The sequence below is a fragment of the Camelina sativa genome, chromosome 8 (assembly GCF_030686135.1).
Source record: "Camelina sativa cultivar CO46 ecotype springtype chromosome 8, ASM3068613v1".
In the NCBI taxonomy this organism is placed as follows: Eukaryota; Viridiplantae; Streptophyta; class Magnoliopsida; order Brassicales; family Brassicaceae; genus Camelina; species Camelina sativa.
In genome coordinates, this window is record NC_141887.1 from 6,194,168 (window position 1) to 6,209,048 (window position 14,881).

At 33.9% G+C, this 14,881-nt stretch overlaps 3 protein-coding genes and 1 non-coding gene across 12 annotated transcripts; 2 read left to right on the forward strand and 2 right to left on the reverse strand.

Annotated features, from left to right (window-relative positions):
• The first annotated feature begins 1,345 nt into the window (after positions 1–1,345).
• On the forward strand, positions 1,346–3,169 carry LOC104706517 (bifunctional nitrilase/nitrile hydratase NIT4). 2 transcript variants are annotated; one of them, XM_010422714.3, is made up of 5 exons: positions 1,346–1,617; positions 1,743–1,922; positions 2,101–2,394; positions 2,486–2,767; positions 2,864–3,169. In XM_010422714.3, exons 1-5 carry the CDS (start codon positions 1,449–1,451, stop codon positions 3,022–3,024), a joined length of 1,086 nt encoding a protein of 361 aa, XP_010421016.1. In that variant the 5' UTR covers positions 1,346–1,448; the 3' UTR covers positions 3,025–3,169. The 2 variants fall into 2 exon arrangements, with proteins under 2 accessions (XP_010421016.1, XP_087319213.1); XM_087463087.1 differs by having other exon boundaries at positions 1,370–1,617; positions 2,065–2,394.
• Positions 3,170–5,615: 2,446 nt separating this feature from the next.
• On the reverse strand, positions 5,616–7,985 carry LOC104706518 (uncharacterized). The gene is made up of 3 exons (XM_010422715.2): positions 6,972–7,985; positions 6,782–6,877; positions 5,616–6,698 (listed from the first exon to the last, which is right to left on the reverse strand). Exons 1-3 carry the CDS (start codon positions 7,410–7,412, stop codon positions 5,772–5,774), a joined length of 1,464 nt encoding a protein of 487 aa, XP_010421017.1. The 5' UTR covers positions 7,413–7,985; the 3' UTR covers positions 5,616–5,771.
• Positions 7,986–9,971: 1,986 nt separating this feature from the next.
• Positions 9,972–10,043, forward strand: TRNAQ-CUG (transfer RNA glutamine (anticodon CUG)). Its single transcript has one exon. It is a non-coding gene; the product is annotated as a tRNA-Gln (tRNA).
• A 231-nt stretch (positions 10,044–10,274) lies between these two features.
• LOC104706519 (uncharacterized) lies at positions 10,275–14,672 on the reverse strand. Of its 8 annotated transcripts, none has more exons than XM_087462570.1 (13): positions 14,425–14,602; positions 13,863–13,905; positions 13,161–13,769; positions 12,536–13,079; positions 12,379–12,450; positions 12,199–12,291; positions 12,016–12,097; positions 11,873–11,929; positions 11,711–11,775; positions 11,542–11,637; positions 11,343–11,429; positions 11,182–11,262; positions 10,275–11,082 (listed from the first exon to the last, which is right to left on the reverse strand). In XM_087462570.1, exons 4-13 carry the CDS (start codon positions 12,632–12,634, stop codon positions 10,453–10,455), a joined length of 1,362 nt encoding a protein of 453 aa, XP_087318696.1. In that variant the 5' UTR covers positions 12,635–13,079; positions 13,161–13,769; positions 13,863–13,905; positions 14,425–14,602; the 3' UTR covers positions 10,275–10,452. The 8 variants fall into 8 exon arrangements, with proteins under 8 accessions (XP_087318696.1, XP_010421019.1, XP_087318700.1 ...); XM_010422717.3 differs by having other exon boundaries at positions 12,536–12,725; positions 14,425–14,584; XM_087462574.1 differs by having other exon boundaries at positions 12,536–12,725; positions 13,161–13,764; positions 14,425–14,564.
• Between the last annotated feature and the right edge of the window lie 209 nt (positions 14,673–14,881).

Below are 14,881 nucleotides of genomic sequence, written 5' to 3' on the forward strand. Positions count from 1 at the left end.
TAACTCAGAAGATATGAAAATGTATTATCATATATCAACCTCATTTATTTTTAACATGAAATAAAATTATTACTTATGAGATAGTGATATATATAAAATATATTAGCCAATGTTAGTTTTCCAAAAAAAAAAAAAAAACTTAGTGCTTTTTCATTTTGTTCGTCAATTTTTAATTCTAAATTAAAAAATAGTTTTGATATGAAGCATAGATTGTGTTTGATATCATTTTAACTATAACCCATATAAGATAAGTATGTAAAAATTAAACTATGGAAATGTATTATGCATATATCAACCTCATTTATTTTTAACATGAAATAAAATTATTACTTATGAGATAGTGATATATATAAAATATATTAGCCAATGTTAGTTTTCCAAAAAAAAAAAAAAACTTAGTGCTTTTTCATTTTGTTCGTCAATTTTTAATTCTAAATTAAAAAATAGTTTTGATATGAAGCATAGATTGTGTTTGATATCATTTTAACTATAACCCATATAAGATAAGTATGTAAAAATTAAACTATGGTTTATAATGATGATACAAATAGTTAAAATTTTATTTGAATGATACAATGAAAATAAAAACAAAAATAAACGACACATAATTAAATATTTGTTCATATATGCATTATAGGATAAAATTTGGTGATATATGTTTTATATTAATTAAAATTCTTTTATACCCTTAATCAAGCTCCACCATATATGCATTTAAATATATGTATATATATTGGTGTAGTGGTTAATTTAGCATTTTTACCTACCGGCCTAGAAAGCCTGCCAGTGCTAAACATGTCAAGCAAATTCATATATCAAATATAATTGATCCATTCAACTTGAGTTTTTGGGTTCTAGTGAGTAACCTACAAATATTTAGTAATATTATATATCATTTTTTTATGTACAAAATTTTTTATATAATTTTAAATTATTTTTAATAGTAAAATTTTAATAAAAATAAAATTTATAATTTTGAAAGGAAACATAGAAAAAAATCATAGTTAATAAATTTTGATAGAAAATGTCTTATTTTTAATTTTAATTACTAAAATTTATAAATTATTAAAATTTATAACTTATTTGAAAACAATTAGTCCGATTTTGCTTTCAATTACAAAATTTATTAAAAATCATATAAATTATCGATATATTTAATGTTTTAAGTTGTGTATTTACGTGGATCTTATCTAGTTGTGCACTAAAATATAAACCCATAAAATTAATTATAAAGTTATATATACATATAACAAAAAATAAAAATCTAACCATTAAAAATTTGCATTTTTTACAATTTTTTTGTTTTTTAAATGTCAGTACGACGAAATTGACTTTTTTAAAATTTAATGAGAAATAAATAACACAAGACACCAACCAAAGAAGAAGATACTTAACCAGAATCCACTCATTTCCTCTCTCTCTCTCTCTCTCCCCTAGTGGCTAGTGTGATGACCAGTCAGCAAGAAATGTCTCTCGTCACGGCGGCTTCTCCTGTCAACGTCAATCAAATCTTCCCCGAGGTTGACATGTCCACCGCCGCCGACTCCTCCTCCCTCTTCGTACGAGCAACCGTCGTCCAAGCCTCCACCGTCTTCTACGATACTCCCGCCACACTAGGTTCTTCTTCTCTCCTTTTTTTTCTCATCGGAACCTTGAGAGTTTATTTTTTTTCTGGAGTTTTTGATTCGCTTTTGGTTAATTGATGCGATGAAATCATTATATCTTCCGTATTTTTTTTGCAGATAAGGCGGAGAGATTGCTTGCTGAGGCGGCGGACAATGGTTCTCAGCTCGTGGTGTTCCCGGAGGCTTTTATCGGCGGTTATCCTCGTGGCTCTAGCTTCGAATTGGCGATTGGTGCTCGAACTGCTAAAGGACGAGATGATTTTCGTAAATACCATGCTTCCGCCATTGATGTTCCTGGTATAGTCCTCCATCTCTACGATTAGCTTAATCGATTCGTCAATTAGTTCGATAATTTAACCTAGCTGCTGTGGTTTATGATATTGTATCGTCTTCTAGTGTTCCAGAACTCTGAATCATCAAGTGTGTGTAAACTGTTAAGATGCAATTAGTTATGCATCTGTGAATCTGTTTCTAGGTCCTGAAGTGGAACGATTGGGGGAAATGGCTAAGAAGTATAAAGTATTCTTGGTTATGGGTGTGATTGAGAGGGAAGGCTATACGCTTTACTGCACTGTTCTTTTCTTTGATTCACAAGGTGAGTTCTTGGGTAAGCATCGGAAACTCATGCCTACAGCTCTGGAGCGTTGCATCTGGGGGTTTGGAGATGGATCAACCATTCCTGTTTTCGATACTCCCATTGGGAAGATCGGTGCTGCTATTTGTTGGGAAAATAGGATGCCTTCTTTAAGAACTGCAATGTATGCCAAAGGTTAGAGCTTCCACTGAGGGACAATGTATTGTATTTTACAGACTAGTTTGTAAAGTATTCATGTGTGGGGTTTGTGATTTGATTTTTGTAGGTATTGAGATTTATTGTGCACCTACTGCTGATGCTAGAGAAACTTGGCAAGCATCGATGACTCACATTGCTCTTGAAGGTGGATGTTTTGTTTTGTCGGCTAATCAGTTTTGTCTCCGGAAAGATTATCCTCCTCCACCGGATTACTTGTTTTCCGGTTCTGAAGATAGCCTAACACCGGACTCTGTTGTCTGCGCTGGTGGAAGCTCCATCATTTCACCTTTGGGAATTGTTTTAGCTGGACCAAACTACGAAGGAGAGGCTCTTATCACAGCTGATCTAGGTGAATTACTAACACTTGTTTATCATTTACCTTTCTCATTCTTACTACATAAGAAAAAGAAGAAAAACCAATCATATCCTTAAAATCTCTGAACAGATCTTGGGGACATAGCAAGAGCCAAGTTTGATTTCGATGTGGTTGGGCATTACTCGAGGCCTGAAGTGTTTAGCTTGAACATAAGGGAGCATCCGAGAAAAGCTGTCAGCTTCTTGACGACGACTAAAAAGGTAACCAAAGATGAATCCGTCAATAAATAAACAGACATTTTGTAAGACCCAAGCTCTCTCTATAATTTGATGCAGTTTATGTGGTGTATAATAAATAAACATTTGTAAGACCCAAACAAACGTACATCAGACTTTTGATTGAAATCATTATCAAATCCAAAACGTGTTATATTGAGTTTTTTCTTCTTATCCTCGTTCAAATTGTGGTTCTGTTCGTTTCCATGTTCTTTACATGTGTACATACAAAACTAGTGATTCTTGTGTTAAGGATGAGTTCTTTTTAGAGAAGTGATATCAAATCAAATACCAACAAACCAAACCAAAACTGCATCAAGCCAAATTGAAACTAAACCAAAGAATGTTCTATTTGGTTTCAAACCAAATCTCTGAAAACTGAATGTCTGCCCATGTTTGAAAGTTGAAAATGATCTGTCCACTGACAGTTGCTAGTTGAAATGTCTACAAAACAGTGATTTGAAGGTTCAATGAATGTATCAAAGTTTTTATGCAAGAGACAAAGGAGACAAAGAGATAAACCACACACGAACTTGATAAGATCATGCTGACAAAATTATCTTACCTATAACCTATTAATCGAATGTTTTTAGCATTTGACCTTTCTCATAAAATAAATGGTTTCATGGGGAGAAATTATTTAGCCTTGTGGCACCAAATAATGCTCTCACTCGACTATTTTTTGCTAGGTTTCAATTTTGTTATACGAGTGAATAAATTCATCCCCCAAACTTCAACTATGTAAAAAAAAAGCTTAGTGAAGATAAACTTTTGGCACCCAAAAACCCTTGATTCGATTTGATTTGATAATGGTTCTAAGCTCAAATGTTATATTAAGTGAAGGAATTGTTATATATGCATTTATCTTCCACACGAATTGGCCTATTACAAGAGAGAAGAGCCATATTTTGGATTAACAAAAGGTCAAAAAGAGAGCCATTTTTTTTGTTTTTTTTTCGTCATCTTATTAATTTTGGTTTTGTAACTTTTTGGTTGAATTTTTTACGGAAAAAACGAATAGGATGAAACGTTAACGGATAGTTGTGAGACAAAATCACATGGGAAGATGGAACGATGCTGTCCGATGTCCACACAATAATTAATCGATAAAAATGTCGTGTTTCATTTTTTGATTAAACTCCTCTAAAATAAACTAATCCCTCATTGAGACGATTATATCACATTATTGTCTGTTGATTCGTCTACTAATTGTTGTAATTATTAACACTATGATTTAATTTACACCAAACCGACGTTTCCATGTGTATATCATCAATGCCAAAAAACAAAAACGAAATAAATTCTTTAATAAATTTCCTCCAATTCAAAGAAGTTGTATATACAATGTACCCAACTCAATCCGAGCATGATTTGATTGATATTCTCATGTTCCCCACATCTGAATTACGGTCTAAAATTGTAACCAGCATAAGAGCCTAGGAAGTACCGATCCGCACGTACGTGCGTGATTGATTTCAAAAACTATTTTTACTATAAGGTTTGTAACATATTATGTACAAATAGAATTACATTTATAGATATAATTATTTGTTATATCATTTACACTTCAAACTTATATTAGTTTGATTTCATTCAGTTTGTGATTTTTGAAACAATAAAGGTTTCAGCATAAAATTAAGATTCACAAAACAGCATATCCGAAAATCTAACGTTTACCGAATTAGTGATTAATCAGAATTGTATAAAACTTGTAAATTATGAAACGGATAAAACCATCAAAAAGATTAAAACTTCTCGAAACGAATGACCTAAATTCTTAAGCGGGTCAAACCCGTCCCGGTATCCATACTCCATAAGGGGTATAATATTTTTTATCTATAAAAACCGTCCTTCGAAATCTTTAAGAAATAATATTAAAATATACATCAGATTTTATATTTTTAATATGTTAATTTTGAAATTAAGGAATCTTTAATATATGTTAGTCTTATATATCAGAAATTTTCTATATGAAAAAAACTGAAAATTAGGATTTACATGAGTTTAAATATTTTATAGTTTAAAATAAATTTAAGATGCCGTCAAATTGTTTTTAAAGATTTTTCAATATCTATATTCAAAATTAATTTCAATTTTTTAAACAATAATAAGTAATATTATTTATATTTTTGAAAAATATGATTTAAATAAATATTTTTAACATCTCCTGTTATAATTTTTTATTATATTTTAATACATATATAGGTTTGAAAATAATTTTAAAAACATGTAGGGGATAATATTTATTAACATTTGAATAATATTTACCAATTTTAGCATTTATAGGAGTAAAATATTGTGTATATAAATAAATTGAATAACAATGGCAGTTTTATGTAATATTATAGAATATTAAGGGCAAATAATAAATTGAGCATAGAGCTCTCTAGCGCGCTAGACACATCAGCTTTTCTTCAAGAATGCTTCTTTTTTAATATATAGGGGATTCTTTAGTGAGATGTCCTCTTAAACAGGCACGTAATTAAGTTCCCTAATTGAATTTAACACCTCAACTAATAGAATTATAGAAATACAATAATTAAAAAATTAATTACACAAATAAAAATGTTATATTTCGATAAATTGATTTTGTTTTCCGAACTAAATCCAAAAATTAATATGACTGTATAAATTATAAACGGCAAAAAAAAAACGTGAATTGATTTTGTTTTTGAAATTAAATCCAAAAATTAAATCGAATATATTACAAATAAATCATTTTTGTATATATATAATTTTTTTTTTACTCGCCGGCAGTGTGATTACACAAACTCAGAGCTTGGTAGATTCCGATGACTCCACTGTTCCGACGATGAAGGACCGATACATCTTACATTCGAAACAATGTAATCTCTCAGAGTCTTCAATGATTCATCTCTCTCTCCATTCTCAACGATCAATGATCTCTTCTCCACAGGATCATCATCATCATAATCATCATCATCGCCGGAGCCACTTCCTCTCCGGCGATCAACGTAACCCCACTTACTTCCACTCTCCATATTCAACTCTATCGACTTAAGATCACTCTCCTCATCATCATCATCATCAGAACAGGAACCATCAGCTATCTCCAAAACCCGACGTATCTCCGACGACGACACTTTCCCTTCTTCACCATCAAAAACCCGCCGGAGCTCCTTCTTCATCCGCTCCACGGCGGCGTGTTTCTCCTCGAACTCATACCTCGCCTCCGTAAGCTTCATTTGAACTCTCTCTTCCCTTAAAACATCAGCTATATGCATCATCTCTCTCTCTTTCTCCATCTCCTTCTTATCATCTCCGATACCTTTCGCAAGCTCATCACAAACTTCTTCAAGAACGTCTTTAGCTCTCTTCTCTCTCTCCATCTCCTCTTTCATCTTCCTCTCTCTTTCTTTAGCCTCCGCGAGCTCTCTACCTAGTCTCCTGTTCAACTTCTCCGTTTGTCGCCGGAGCTTTCTCTCAACCGTCGCTTCTTCTTGTAGCCTCTCTATCAATCGACGCTTCTCCTCTTCCTCCGCGTCGAATTCACTCATCAGATGCTTTAGTGAAGATCTTGCTCTGTCTAGTTCGCATAACAGAGCAGAGTTTATGCGTTTGTTTGCTGTCTTGTGATCATCTCCGAGCTCACTGATCTGTTTTAAAACCTTTACGAGTTCTCTAGACGTTATTAAACCGTCGCTGACATTCTTGAAACGAGTTTTCACCTGTAATTTAAACTAATCAGAGCTTTCTTCTTTCACAAGAAATGTTTTTTTTGTTTTTTTTGGGTTAAAAAAGCAAATCATACCGTGTTTGTGCCGATGGTTTTGTATTCGATTAGTTCTAGCTTCTGAGGATTTGTTGATCTTTTAGGGACTATATCTTCTTCGCGGAGATCGATTCCCTGTGAGATTTTTGAATATCAGGAGATGGAATTTGAGAGAAAAGAAAAAAAAAAAAGAAAACAGAGGAAACTTGAGACTGAAGCAAACTCTAACCTCTGAGCTCAGTCGAGAAATCGGATCGGATGATTTTAGTGGGAAATCAATGGAAGAGAACTCTGTTGGTCTCTTCGCTCTGTTTCTTGACGGTTTCTTGCTTCCCAAGCAGTCTATATTGGAGTTTACAAGAGGAGCAGGGTCTGTGCCGTCGTTGATCTCCCACAGAGTCGCGGCTAGCTTTCTCGCGGAGACGCTGCTTTTCAGAAACTGATGTTCTGTAGGGAGTTCTTCCGGGGAGAAAGATAAGAGCACAGGAGTTTTAGCGGTGGTGATAGACTTGACAGGAGTTCCTGAGCCGCCATCGCCGCCACCGTCATCTTGAGCTGTTCTTTTCCCGGAGAAAATTGAGCGTTTCAAACGGTTTTGACGAGCAAGAGAAGAAGAAGAAGAGGAAGAACCACCTCTCTTCCTGATCTTACAACCTCTCTTCCGTTCCATAGTTGTTATAATATAAAACAAACAAAACTGTACCAAATCTTGCCCTAAATTATATATAAGAAGAAAAAGAATGAGAAAGAGGGTTAAAAATAAGAATTGATTGGTGCTTTTTAGGAGATATGGGTCTTGATGAGTAGGTTGATCATCTTTTTAAGATCAGAAGCAGTTTCTTGAAGATTTTGCTTTTTTTTTTGAATCTTTATAAAGTGAGTGAAAGAGAGAGAGAGAGATAATACAAAAAGAGAAAGTTAAGAGGATGATGTTTTCTTGCTTCTTTTGCTTTTTCTGTGTTAACAAATGAAAAAAAAGGGAAGAAGATCATAAGTAAGACTCAGATTCTTAATTCCGACGTTGAAAAAGAAGTTTGAATCTGGGAAATTGTGTTTTATTTCTTGGGACAAGAGCGAGAGAGATATGTGGAAGATGAGGAAAGAGAGATGGAGAGACAAGTGAGGTGTGTTTTTGTTTGTGTGCGTTGTCTAATTGGGGCATTGTAAAAAAAAAAATTGTTTTGGAGGGGTTCATGAACCGAAGTTTTCCAATTTCGTCAATTTTTTTTAAAATTAATCTATCACAAATAATATTTCCATAATCAAACAAGTACAAATCTTGTTGCCGCTAACTAATAAACGCAACAATGACTTGCAAAAAAAGGTATCATGGGATCCATCTTTTTCAAATTAGTCCTTTCTAAGAGTTAGACATCTTTTAGATCACAATATCGGATTAGACGGGATCCAATCCTACTCTTGATAGGCTTTTCTTTTGCGGGGGCAAATATATGAGTATCAAATAAAGACAACGTACTACATTATCAAAACTAGCATCAACCTCTATGCTATTAGGTCAATAAATTTAGAAGTTCATATTTTGTATATACCATTTAAGATGCTACTCAATTTTCAATGTTGGATATTGTATCTTTAATATGATAGCAGAGCTGTATTTAAAAAGTAAAATTTCCTCGAACTGAAGAAAAACTTCAAACTCCATAAAATATTTCCTCAGAGAAATTTTGCAAAAATTGTGCTCCAAAGCTGTCAGATGGTAGAGTTAGAAAACATGATGAAGCTGATTCTCTCCTACTACAAGAGATGATGTTTTATGGGTTTGATATACAGCCCCAAGCAATATGCTACCTATCACGGGGACCGTAATTTTGCCAGCACGATCGAAGGGTTGAAAGAGAGATAGTTTACTATGATGGTTGCTCATCCCAAAAAAATTCACTTAAGATCTTACTCAATTTTCAATGTGGGATATTGTATCCCTAATATATGCTACGTTAAAATCTAACAGTCTCTTCAACAAAACATGTATATAGTGGTTTATGCATAGACAAGATACATGTGCAAAAAATGTATATTGGCTAGAGATTGTAAAGTTCCAAATAAATGAAAATCCGTAATAGAAAATTATATTTATCAAAAATTCCAAATTTAGATAACATATTGTTAAATTTATCAGTAGTTCTAGCAAAACAAGTTAAATACATAATTATATAATTATTTTGATACAATGAAATGAATGATGAATAAATGAGGAGTTGAGATATAGCTATTTATGAGATATATTAGTTATACTTATAGGTATAAAAAATATGAAAAAGATTTTGATTAGTAAATCCTCAAATTTGAGATTATATTATTCACCCTAAAATAATAAAGATTTTAGGATTTGTTAAGAGTTAAAAGAAACCTCAAAATTAAAGGGCTATGTTAGAGATGTCCTTAGATTAGTTTTTCATTAAAAAATTGAAGCAAAAAAATATTAGTATTTTTAGATTGTTAATCAAAATTATTATTGTACTCAGCATGCTGAGTACATACACTTAAATAATTATAACCATCCAATCAAAAATTCACAACTCCAAGCTAATGCAAAGAAATGAAATTATTAGAAATGTGAGAATAGAAAATTCGTAGTTTTGTATACAGTATTTGGCATATGAAAGACAGGCACATGCTGAGTACAAATAATAATAAATACTTATGGAACATCCCAAGAGATGCCTTCTCTGTCAGTCAAATCAAATCCTTTTAGCTCTATACTATTTTATATATTATTGAATATAACGATTTAAGAATAGAATTATACGAGTAAATAATTCATATATATGTGAGGCTAAGAGGGCCCCTACGATGATACAAGAAAATAATACATAAGATGAACGGCTCTAATTAAAATAGGCCCTACTCTGTTTAGCTCTCTTTATCTTTTTTTGAGTCTTTGAATACTACTCGCAAATCACATGGAGAAATTGACAAAATGTCATACTACAACACTTTTGCAATTATTCGAAGTATTAACCACTCTTTATAGCAAACAATTCACAATATAAATTCATCCCTCTTACCGTATGGTCATTCATCAAAAATCTACATGTACCCTAGTTGTTTACCTATAACGTCGGATGGTTATGTACTTACGTTAGCATGATTTTTGCAAATCAAGCTGACCTTTGCTCTTTCCAATCTGTTGTTGTCCGGATTAAATAAAAGGAAAAAAGAGACTTCTTCTCTCATCATATATATAATAAATAAAGAAAAAGGTCAAAGTGGTCCCATGGTCTAGTGGTCAGGACATTGGACTCTGAATCCAGTAACCCGAGTTCAAGTCTCGGTGGGACCTCTTTCTCTTAATCTCTCTTTTTTTAAAAAGTTTTACAGTATTTTCTTTCAGCGAATGGGGCCATTTTGGATTCGGCAATTTCGTTTAGTCTCTTCTTTTGGTAACACTCTTCTTTTGGTAACAAATGGTTATCATTAACAGTTGTATCCAACAAATTTGATGGCTTAACCTCAATGACAAAGAGGTCCCATGGGAAGATCAATCAAGTGTAAATAGTTAAAACCAAGTGTATTTCACAAAACTGCAAAACCATTTTATAAAGGGGATCGAAATCACTAAACATTTGTTTCTTAACCATCAGATATATCATATCAGTGTACTTCAATCACCCTAGTCGTTGGATGTTTTAAGACATAACTTTCCCTGGTCTCTAAAGTGTTGCACGACCAGAGCTTCCGTTTATCCGGTATTATTCCCACTTTGACTCACCTCCCAACCCGATCTCAACTTCCATGGGAAGATCAATCACTACACTCTTCTTGCTTTGGTTCTTTTCTGTTTTCTTCTTATTCCTATTGTTGTTCTCTATCACTTTCACTAGACCTGTCTCTTGTCCGGTGCTTCTCTTCTTCTTCTCAATATTGTCTCCAGAAGAACCCTTTGACACATTGTCCCGGGAAAAGATTTCTGCGAAAGATGTTTCTGCATCATCGATAGCATCGAGTTCCTCCTTTGGAATAGCCTTTTTCTGTTTCTTCTCAGTAGCATCATCGTCTTTGTCACTTTGTGTATTCTTCTTTTTAGGTTCTTCTCTTCTCTCTGTTTCAACTTGATCTACATGTGGGTTGCTCTTAGACTTCTTCTTCTTGCTCTTGTGATCATCATTATTGGCTTCTTCTTCGTCTTCTGACTTGTTTCTCTTGGAGCTCTTCTTGCTTTTTCTATCTTCTTTGGATTGTTCTTCTTCTGTCGATTTGTTGTGATGAGCATCAAAGGTTTCATCATCGGTATCAAGCCGGATATGCTTTCCCTTGCTTGAGATTTTATCTAGTGGTTGAGCGTTGAATACATTCACTGAAGAGGGGAGCAACTTTATCACCTGTGTGACATTACAACATTTTCCCTCATTCTTATTCGAAAGCCCCATTCAGTAACACTAATCACAACCGAAAAAAAGAAGTGAAAAAAATGGTTTTACCTGCTTAACTGACTTATCGTTATCAGAGATCAGGTTTCCTCGAATATTCAAGTTTCGTAAGCAAGATAGTGTCCCCAAAACCTGACAATTTTGACAGTTTATTATTAGATCAATGCAAGAACTTGCCACAAGCTAGGGGATGTGCTTGAATTCCATTATACCTCTAAACCAGAGAGTTTTGTGATCATGTTGTTTCCGACATCCAAATTCAGTAGTCTTTTGTTGACAGCTAGTTCAGCCGGAAGAGCCTGAAGTGTTTAAGCGTATATGAAATAAGTACCATTCGCAACATAAACAAAAGATTGTGGGAAAAGGCTGGTGTTGTGTCCTGTAGATTGTATCAATGGAAGAAAAGATCACCTTAATCTCATTGTGGGCGAGTCGTAGCTCTTTCAAATCAGAGCATGACTTGAGAGAAGAGCCTATAGCTTTTATCCTGCAGTTAGACAAAGAAATCTGACACCAGGGATTGATTAGACCAAGGACCCGCTTAGTTATGATTTCGAAATAGGTGAAAACTCGAGCTTACTTTAGTGAGTTTTTTCGACTTTGAAAGCGAGTCACCAATTTCACTGATTGGATTCCTAGAAAGAACTGCATCCATAAACGAAACAACAAAACTTTAACTAGATGAAACATTGGGTAACATGTAAAGAAAAAAACATGTTGATCTGAATGTAAGAACATATACCGAGACTGTTTAAGTCTTTCAGTAGATCTAGCTTACAAATGGAGGAGATTTCATTGTCTGAAACAAGAAAAGAGTAATCTCATCAGTACTCAGTAGTAGTATAAATCGTGGATGCAAAATACAAAACCGTTTGTAGAACTCACCGTTTAAAATCAAGGCTCCCAAATTGACAAGAGAAGATACCTCATTCATGGATTTGAGCTTATTCTTTCCAGCATTTAGCACCTTATACAAAAGAGACACCACGCAAATCACTTCAGTTTAGATAGAGATAAAGGGAAGAGCATTGAGAACCAAAAAAAAGAATTGATTTTAGTGGAGCTTACTGTAAGCTTAGTTAGTGTTTCGATTCCACTTAAGCTTTGCAATTTATTTTCCACAACTGAAAGCCACTTCAAATTCACACACGACTTGAGTCCCTAAAACCAATGAAACATGAACACCATAAGCTACTAGCAAGTTGGTAAAAAAAAAAAAAAAAAACACAACTTTGCGTATCAATCAACCTGAAGATCCTTAAGGTTGTTGAAACGAAGGTCAAGCTTCTCCAAGTTTTTGAATTTGCTCAAACAAGACACCTAATTATATATACAATTACACCAATTAGGGTTTTCGTATCACATTTTCTCAGGAGAACAGAGTTTCGGAAAAAACAATACTAACATCGGTGAGAGCTTTGTGGCCAAGGTTAAGTTCCTTTACGGAATCTGGGTCATGGGTCTTCTTCTCTTTCAGGACTTGTTCAACTGTTAACGAATTCATCGCTGTCTTCGTCTTTCTTCCTTTCTCACAGACAAAACCCTAGTCTTTCTTGGTTCGAGCTGGTGGTGGTACCTTAGTGAAAAGATTGTCTCTGTTCCCGACGGTGCTAGGTGTTATTACAGAAAAGCCTAACAGTTTTATATTGTTTATAAATTTGGCCTTAATATTATTGTAGGAACTAGGGACACCCTCTTGATTCTTAGAGCAAGATTATCGGTAGGTTCATATTAGGAGGCTTTTAAACAGTGTTTGTTTTTTTATGAATTAATTATATATTGTTTAAATTCTAAGAACTCTTGATCTTTTAACTAAAATTGTATCCTCCAATGGTAGTATATAATTATGAGTCTCTTATTTTGAAAATATAGTTTTTTGAAATTTTAAAAGTTTAAATAGATTAGAAGTAGTATAAATAATTAAACTGTAATTACAAAAAGCTTGCATCCTGAAGAAAAAAGACACAAAAATCTGAGTAAATCTACAATTACAGAACTAAACTGGTAAGACAAGTGTTTGAAACTGTAACCTGAACTATAATGTCAAACAAAGCAGCAGATACAATCTCCTTGTATGGTTCTAGCTTCATATGCAAACCATTCACTTTCACAATGTTTCTTTCTTCTCTTCTAACCCTCACACACATTAATCTCGATGGTCTGCATCAAAGAAACAGAGATATGTAATGTCACTTATACAGAAAGAAAAAAACAAAATCGATTAAGAGAAAGCATAATTGTAAGCTCAAACGCTAGAAATATGTGCAGCATCCAATGCTAGCAGCTTGGGAAATGCTCATCAGAATCCAATGTTGCTGCTAGCAAGAGAGATGGATAAGCCGGCTCCACCTTACTCACAACATCAGACTCCCCTACACACTTCCCCCAAGGGTGACAAAAGCTCATTAACTCCTCCACACTTCGCCAAAGTCGCAACCTGAACAAAAAAACTACAAACAACAAACAGCTACACACAAGGCAACATAAACTGAGCCACCAACAGAGCCACATCAAAGCCTCAAACGGATCCGCTCTGAAACCTCCACAACACCACCGCTCTGAAACCTCCACAACACCACATCAAACCACAACTTTCTCAACAGCTTCACAGATTTTTTCAATTTGAGGCAGATACTGTTCTGCAAATGGTTTATTGAATTATAATGAATTGAAAGCTAAACTCACCAGACATGGTAAAGTACAAGAATAGAGGAATAAAGAAGATGTCCCACCGCATTGTTCAACCTCAGATCATTTGAGAAGCTACCATGTCCACTGCAATATGATCAACAACAAAAATTAATAATTTCGTTGACAATTCAAAAGGAGATTACACAGAGTTGCAATTACTAGCTGCACGATTACACAAACTTAATAAGTGTGTTCACTGCGATTACTCTCATTAGTAAAAGCAAGCCTGAGAGATAGAATCACATAGAAGATGTTTGATACTCAGGTTAAAGATATCGACTTGACCCATTAGTTTCCACAAAAGTATTCCACACATAAGGTATTTTACATTTGTAATAACAAGAAACCGATTACAAAAAACACAACTGCAATAATACTGAAACCGATTACAAAAACAAAAGAAAGCATTCATATCATAATTGAAACCGATTACAAAAACACAAGAAAGCATCCATATCATACAATCGAGTTAAACAGCAACATCATATCTGAAGACATTGCAATAATCCTAATTTTCTAACATAAATCAAAGAACCCTAATTTTAATTTTTAACATAAATCAAATTCGAGTCTACTATATAAGAGAACCCTTCGAATCCATACCCTTCCTCTGATTCCAGGTCCTTCGATTCAAAACCTTCAAGCTTCTGATTCCAAATTCATCAATCGTTTCGTCGATTCAATCGCAACCGAGAGAGAGAGAAAAAAAGAAAAAAATCGAGCAGGAAATGTTTTTTTTCCCTTTTGTATTATTCTTTCGACCAACAGAATGGCGACACGTATCGCCCCTTAAACCAAGTTTCGGTCTCTTATATAAAGGGAGATCTTACAATTTTTCTTCATTTCTGATTAATTCTTTTTCATCAAAAGACTAAGAGCTCTCTTATAAACCCCCGATAAAGAAGGTCTTAAACCCTATTCCCATAGTTTTATAATCTATGGCAGTAGTAGTAGGCTAGTTACTAGCCGCTAGTAGCCTTTACGAGTACAATTTGTTCGTTTTGAAGAAACCAATGTGATCGTTACATAAACCAAGAATTTAATCTCAAGACCGCCCCAA

Bases quoted from the DNA above. Each gene is read 5' to 3' on its own strand.
- LOC104706517 (XM_087463087.1), top strand. From the start codon at position 1,449: ATGACCAGTCAGCAAGAAATGTCTCTCGTCACGGCGGCTTCTCCTGTC. The intron at 1,618-1,742 runs GTTCTTCTTCTC...TTTTTTTTGCAG, and splicing joins CGATACTCCCGCCACACTAG to ATAAGGCGGAGAGATTGCTT. The intron at 2,395-2,485 runs GTTAGAGCTTCC...TGATTTTTGTAG, and splicing joins AACTGCAATGTATGCCAAAG to GTATTGAGATTTATTGTGCA.
- LOC104706518 (XM_010422715.2), bottom strand. From the start codon at position 7,412: ATGGAACGGAAGAGAGGTTGTAAGATCAGGAAGAGAGGTGGTTCTTCC. The intron at 6,878-6,971 runs GTTAGAGTTTGC...AAAATCTCACAG, and splicing joins TTTCTCGACTGAGCTCAGAG to GGAATCGATCTCCGCGAAGA. The intron at 6,699-6,781 runs GTATGATTTGCT...TTTAAATTACAG, and splicing joins AAACCATCGGCACAAACACG to GTGAAAACTCGTTTCAAGAA.
- LOC104706519 (XM_087462569.1), bottom strand. From the start codon at position 12,634: ATGAATTCGTTAACAGTTGAACAAGTCCTGAAAGAGAAGAAGACCCAT. The intron at 12,451-12,535 runs GTTAGTATTGTT...ATATATAATTAG, and splicing joins GCCACAAAGCTCTCACCGAT to GTGTCTTGTTTGAGCAAATT. The intron at 12,098-12,198 runs GTAAGCTCCACT...CTTTTGTATAAG, and splicing joins AAACACTAACTAAGCTTACA to GTGCTAAATGCTGGAAAGAA.